The 6,573-nt window shown below is 55.4% G+C and overlaps 1 protein-coding gene across 4 annotated transcripts in view; it reads left to right on the top strand.

Moving 5' to 3' along the window:
- The first annotated feature begins 3,319 nt into the window (after nucleotides 1-3,319).
- The window catches only part of ANXA9 (annexin A9), a 15,834-nt gene continuing 12,580 nt past the window's right edge, over nucleotides 3,320-6,573 (top strand). For all 4 annotated transcript variants that reach the window (XM_017546318.2, XM_037744912.1, XM_017546317.2 and 1 more), the window contains exons 1-7: nucleotides 3,320-3,658; nucleotides 3,765-3,870; nucleotides 4,373-4,463; nucleotides 4,604-4,700; nucleotides 5,536-5,630; nucleotides 5,808-5,921; nucleotides 6,113-6,203. In XM_017546318.2, coding sequence (XP_017401807.1) covers nucleotides 3,424-3,658; nucleotides 3,765-3,870; nucleotides 4,373-4,463; nucleotides 4,604-4,700; nucleotides 5,536-5,630; nucleotides 5,808-5,921; nucleotides 6,113-6,203 — 829 coding nt within the window. In that variant the 5' untranslated portion in view covers nucleotides 3,320-3,423. The remainder of the gene's footprint in view (nucleotides 3,659-3,764; nucleotides 3,871-4,372; nucleotides 4,464-4,603; nucleotides 4,701-5,535; nucleotides 5,631-5,807; nucleotides 5,922-6,112; nucleotides 6,204-6,573) is intronic.

The following is a 6,573-nucleotide window of genomic DNA, read 5'->3' as shown; positions in this document are numbered from 1 at the left end:
GCAGTAGAATCACTTGAACCTGGGAGGCAGAGGTTGCAGTGAGCTGAGATCACACCACCGCACTGCAGCCTGGGTGACAGAGTGAGACTCGGTCTCAATAGATAACTAAACAAATAAATTTAAAAAATGAAAGCAATGTAGGACTTGGGGGCTGAAGAGGTGGACCTGGGCGAACAGTGGAGGCACTGTATGTGGCTGCCTTTCCCCTGTATTCCACTAAGAGGGAGCCCAAATCCGCTTCGCCCACATCGCGGGATGAAGAAAACACTGAGCGGCAGCTGAGAAACCTGGATGCCTGTTCCAACTCTGTGGCCTTGGGAAGTCACTGGGCCTCCTTGAGTCAGTCATGAAAGGGTGGTAGATTAGATCTTCTCTAAGATTTCCTCCAACTCTTCAATTCTAAAATGTACCGCATGGGGGTGGAAGGTACGTCCGAAAACAGCTGCAGTCTGGCCCTGAAGTCGAACAAAACAACACCCAGGGAGAGGAGTGCGCTTGCACCAGGCTTCAGTGCAGCCACCGTGAAGGCATCACACACACACTCCGCACAGGCAGGGACTTGGCTTCTGCCACGTGACCCAGCTTCTGCTGGCCTTCTCCAAATTCAGAGTTCAGCCCGGCGGCTGGCCAGGAGTCCCTTGGAGACGTTTGGCGCGGGGGAAACAGGAGGCCTCACGGTTCCTTCAGTTCCCCCTAAGTCTGCAGGGAAGGTAGCCAGAAGAAACTCTGAAAGGTACAGAAAGCCGAGGGCCAGGGGTCCCCAGCTGCTGAGCAGCCTGCCATGGTTACCCAGCTTAACTGCGGTCACCCAGTCTCCTGCATGTGTCCGAGGTCAGCCTCGGCGGCTCCCCTGAGTAAGTATGTACCTGAGGCTCTCCCCCTGATGCTACTCGCATACCACGTCCACCCAGGAACCTGGCGTCCTCAGGAGGCTGCGCTTCCCCAGTGGGCTGAGACCGCCCTTTGATAGGCGGGGCTGGAGCCGGAGACCTCAAGGGACCACTAGGGGGCTCCAGACTCTCGGTGGCTGCGCGCGCCCTCTTGTGGCCATTTTGGGATGGGCAGGCAAAGTTTCAGAAGCGAGTCAAGATCGGACTTCTGAGAGGTAAGTAACAGTAACAGTTACAGTTACCATATCACAGTGCTTATTGTTATATTCGTTAACATTGTGACATTTCTACTTAACGGCGCTGTGCCCATAACTCTTCTAAGTGCTTTAATATGCACTGTACTTATTTCTCACAACAACCTACAACGTGAACACCATTATGTGTCTGTTGATGAGGAAACTGAGCACAGAAAGGTTAAGGTAGTTGCCCAAGGTCACACAGAAGACCAGAATCCCGCCTCTGAGAATTCTGGCTCCAGAAGCTTTGCTTTCACTCACCATTTTTGGGTTGTCAGGTGAAATACAGGGCACACTGTAAACTATAATTTCAGGTAAACAAAAAATAATAATTACAGGAGGTGGCTCACACCTGTAATCCCAGCACTTTGGGAGGCCGAGGTGGGCAGATCACCTGAGGTCTGAAGTTTGAGACCAGCCTGACCAACATGGTGAAACCCCATCTCTACTAAAAATGCAAAAATGAGCCAGGCGTGGTAGCAGGCACCTATAATCCCAACTACTCAGGAGGCTGAGGCAGAAGAATCACTTGAACACTGCAGGCGTAGGTTGCAGTCAGCCGAGATAGCACCACTGCACTCCAGCCTGGGCAACAAAGTGAGTGAGACTCTGTCAAAAAAAAAAAAAAAAAAAAAGTATATTTCATGAAATATTTGGGTCATACTTGTACCAACAAATGATTCCTCATTTATGTGAAATTCTAATTTAGCTGCATGTCTTGTATTTTTCTCTATTTAATCTAAAAACCTGCCAGGCGCGGTGGCTCAAGCCTGTAATCCCAGCACTTTGGGAGGCCGAGGTGGGTGGATCACGAGGTCAAGCGATCGAGACCATCCTGGTCAACATGGTGAAAACCCGTCTCTACGAAAAATACAAAACATTAGCTGGGCATGGTGGCGCGTGCCTGTAATCCCAGCTACTCAGGAGGCTGAGGCAGGAGAATTGCCTGAACCCAGGAGGCGGAGGTTGCGGTGAGCCGAGATCGCGCCACTGCACTCCAGCCTGGGTAACATGAGTGAAACTCCGTCTCAAAAACAAAACAAAACAAAACAAAACCTAATTTACAAGGCACTTTTCTCGGCCACATGCAACTGCACATATTACCTCATTTTTATATTTTTACTTTGTATTATTAGTTCAGTAGCTTTGGGGGAGGAGGTGGTGTTTCTCTAGAGGTCACATTACTTCATTTAATCATCCCAGGAAACCTGTCCTCAGAGGCCCCAGCATGTCCCACCACCTCCGTCTCTCTCAGTACACCCATTTAGAGAGCTGAAAGGACTAGCAAAGCTTCCAGAACATAGGTGGCAGAGCCGGGGATGGAACCTGCAGTCTCCAGTTCTGACACAGGTGCATGTTTTCCACTTTAACAGGAGAGAAAGTGAGGCGCCATGATCACCACCATAGACATGTCCCTTCGTGTCCTCCGGCCTGGTCTACTCGGTGTCCTGCAGCCGCTGCAGTCCCTCCTCCAGGGATATAGGCATCCCAGTGACGTCCTTCCTAGGCTGGGAGGGAGGCAGAGGACTGGAGACAGGGCTCTAGCTTCTGTGACCCCCCCTACCCCAGCTCTCCAGGGAGGCAGGAAAGAGGCTGGGTTCAGACCCAAGAGAGCCAGCTGTGAGGCCGGAGCAGCTGCTGCGTGGGGGCGCCGGGGCTCCGCAGGGCTGTTCACCTGCTGCTCTGTGCACAGCCAGCCTCAAGCCCAGCTGCTGTGGTTGCAGCACCTGCAGCTAAGACAGCCAAAGGGGCCAGGCTGCTGGAAGGCAACAGAAGGAATCTAAGAAACCAGGCGAGGGAGCCTCCCCCATCTCCCTGTTGCCTTTTGGGAGCATAGAGCTTCCCTCTGAGGGTAACACCCTTTGCATTTTTCTCTCTGGACTCTGTTCCTCTGCTTCCACCCCCAAATACTTGGGCCCTTCCTTCTCCACAGATATAAACAGTCCCCGGGCCCTCTCCGCCCAGGCTGACTGGCTCTAATAAAGCAGCAGTCAAGGGAGTTTCTGGGCTGGGACCCCCTCTGGGGTGCAGGCTGGGGTGCGCTGCTGGTATGTGCCCCAACAGGTTTTTCCCTATCAGCCTTGAAATCAGCCTGCAGCCTGTCTGACCTGCCCCCCAGGGAGCTGGAGCCAGGGGCAGGGCCAGGTCAGAAGCCGGACTTCGTGACTAGGTCTCTGTGGTCCACCTGGACCTGCAGGGAAGGCAGCGCACAAAGCCTCCTGTGTTTGAGGCTGAGCCGCTGTGAGGCTGAGCGGAGTTTACTCACATGGGTTGAGACCCAGTTCCTGGGAAAAGAGATGCTGGGCAGGAAGGCGTCTGCATGTGGGACTCTCCCGGTCCTCTCCCACGTCTGGGAGGGGCCAGAGTCAGACAACTGCTGGGCTGGTCCCCGAGACAGGTCCTCTGACTGGCTGTTCAGCCTAGGCTGCACACGCCCCCCTTTCCTCTACCAGGCCACACCGGAGCTGGTCCTCACACAGGCGAGCCACCAGGCCGTGACGAGGACACCCACCTCGCCCCTCGCACCTCTGGGTAAGCACTAGGCCTGCGCCCCATCCGGGAGACCACGTTGACTGCCTGGGGGAGGGAAGAATGAATTTTCCTTTGCCAACCCGAGAGCGCCTCCTGTCCCGTCCAGGCATCCACGTACTTGCAAGAACTCTTGTTCACATCAGCACAGAGACTGCACCTGCTGACCTCGAGGTTCCGGCCCCCGGCTCCGAGGGTGAGACGCAGCCGAGCAGGTAGGCAGCTGTGTTGGCAGCAGTTGAGCGCGGCCCGTCAGCTGGGGCTGCCGGTGGGGAAGATGCTATTTGGAGCTGTCTCCCACTCTGCAGGCTTCATCCTGCCAACTCACCTCAGCTCCCTACCCTGCCCCGGGAGACCCCAGCCAGGCCCGAGAAGGAGGGTCAAAGACCTCAGAAGTGGGGCATCTACCCCAGACCAAGACCTGAGGAGCCTTGGTGCTGACCCTGGCGTCGGGGAGGGCTGGCGCCTGGTCCAGGAGGATCCCACATCAATCCCCACTTCCTAAAGGAGCGGGGAGAGCTGGGGAAGGTGGGGGCTCCCCTCTTACCCCACCATTTCAGCTCCAGTTCTGGCCCCAAGCCTAAGCAGGTTGATCTTTTTTCTGCAGCAAGGGAAAGAAGTGACTGGAACCCAGACTCCAAGGTCTCGGGAGCGGGTCATAAGGAGTCCCCAAAGGGCTGGGAAATTCAGCTCTGTGGGCTCCTGTTCCTTCCCCAGGACAGCCAGTAGCACCATGTCTGTGAGTGGCAGTAAGATGGCACCATCCCTCACCCAGGAGATCCTCAGCCACCTGGGCCTGGCCAGCAAGGTTTGTGCTGTTGAGATGTTAGAGGTCACTTTTAACATCTCAGCTTCAGCTGTGAGAGGATGGGAGGCAGGAAGTAGGGCACAGGCCCTGAGTGGGGGGTGGGCATCCTGGTCCCTGCCGACCGCCCCGTGCTCCCGCAGACTGCAGCGTGGGGGACCCTGGGCACCCTCAGGACCTTCCTGAGCTTCAGCGTGGACAAGGATGTGCAGAGGCTGCTGAGGGCCATTACCGGCCAAGGTGAGCCCCTTCCCCTCCGCACTTGAGGCCGCCTGTTAGAGCCACTCTGTAGACCACGGAGGACCCAGGAAGGAGGAACTAGCGATGCTGGGGAAATGTTTGTGGATCGCCTTCGTTCTTGTGTGCCAGGCACTGCAGTAGGTGTGTCATACCCATTCTCACAACACCCCTGTAAGGCAAGGCTTATTATTTGCATTTTCCACATGAGGAAACTGGGCTTCAGGGAGATGAGGAGGCTTGCCCAAGGTCACTCAGCTCGTAATGACAGAACTGGGATTCTCATCTAGGTCAACCAATGCCCCCAAATCATTTTTTCTTACCACCACACCAGGCCACCTTTGCCTTGGTCTGGGTCAGATTTGCATGCTGTTTTTGCATTTTATTTGCAACTTCTTTTGAGATAAAATGGAAGGGGGTGAAATAGCCCATGCTCTTTTCCTTCCTAACCCTCTCCTGGAGCTCCTTCCCTCCTCCAAGGAGTAGGGGCATCCCAACTATGTAAAGGTCCTGCTCGGCTGGGGATGGTGGCTCACACCTGTAATCCCAGCACTTTGGGAGGCTGAGGCGGGTGGATCACGAGGTCAAGAGACAGAGACCATCCTGGCCAACATGGTGAAACCCCATCTCTACTAAAAATACAAACATTAGCCGGGTGTTGTGGCGTGCACCTGTAGTCCCGGCTACTTGGGAGGTGAGGCAGAGAATCGCTTGAACCGGGGAGGCAGAGGCTGCAGTGAGCCGAGATTGCACCACTACACTCCAGCCTGGCAACAGAGCGAGACTCCGTCTCAAACAAAAAGACCCTGCTCACAGCACAGCCCTCATCTCGGTTCAGGTGTGAACCACTGTGCCATTGTAGAGGTGCTGACTAACCGGAGCAGAGAGCAAAGGCAGCTCATCTCTCGAGCTTTCCAGGAGCGCACCCAACAGGTGAGACCACGCTGACCTCCCACAGCAGTGGACTGGGGTGAGAGATCCCCTGGCGGACTTGAGAGACAGCAACAGCCACTGGGGATGAAAACCAGCCGAATCTTCCCAAACCCCCCCATGCTTCTGGGCTCCTTCCCCACACACCCGTGCCCCTGCTGTGGGGACCATTGATTGCAGGACCTGCTGAAGTCCCTACGGGCAGCGCTTTCCGGCAAGCTGGAGAGGATCGTGGTGGCTCTGCTGCAGCCCGCAGCCCAGTTCGATGCCCAGGAATTGAGGACAGTGCTGAAGGTAGCAGGAGGGAAGACTTGCCCAGGTGTCTGGGGAAGGGAGAAAGCTGTCAGCCCTGCTTTGCCCACTCCAGAGTCCCCTTCTCCTCATCCCATATTGTCCCTTAGAAGGAGAAGCGGCCAGCATCTGCCCGTCTGTCTGCCATCCTAATGACATGGCCAGTCTCAGAGTAGACTCCCAATTTCCTGTAGGCCTCAAATTCTGCTGTGGATGTGGCCATTGAAATTCTTGCCACCCGAACCCCACCCCAGCTGCAGGAGTGCCTGGCAGTCTACAAACACGGTAAGAAGACGGAGGGAGGGGCCCCAGGTGTGGAGCGGGGTCTGTAGGAGTCCTCTCCTCTCCTGTACTCCCCATAGGTGAGCTATCTGGCAGCCTAGTTGCCTAAGTTCTATTCCCTTGTGGTCTTTCCTCCTTCCCCAACCAGTGCTGCAGTCTCCCCAGGGGAGAGAGCCAGTGGACCAGGGTGACAAACCCCCTGGAGGACTCAAGATCATTAAAAAAAGAGAAGCAAAGCTGGGCGTGGAGGCTCATGCCTGTAATCCCAGCACTTTGGGAGGCCAAGGCCAGTGGATCATGAGGTCAGGAGTTCAAGACCAGACTGGCCGACATGGTGAAACACTGTCTCTACTAAAAAATACAAAAATTGGCC

This window comes from Cebus imitator, unplaced genomic scaffold (genome assembly GCF_001604975.1).
Source record: "Cebus imitator isolate Cc_AM_T3 unplaced genomic scaffold, Cebus_imitator-1.0 Scaffold188, whole genome shotgun sequence".
NCBI classification, from domain to species: Eukaryota; Metazoa; Chordata; class Mammalia; order Primates; family Cebidae; genus Cebus; species Cebus imitator.
This window is presented reverse-complemented; position numbering and strand designations above follow the sequence as displayed.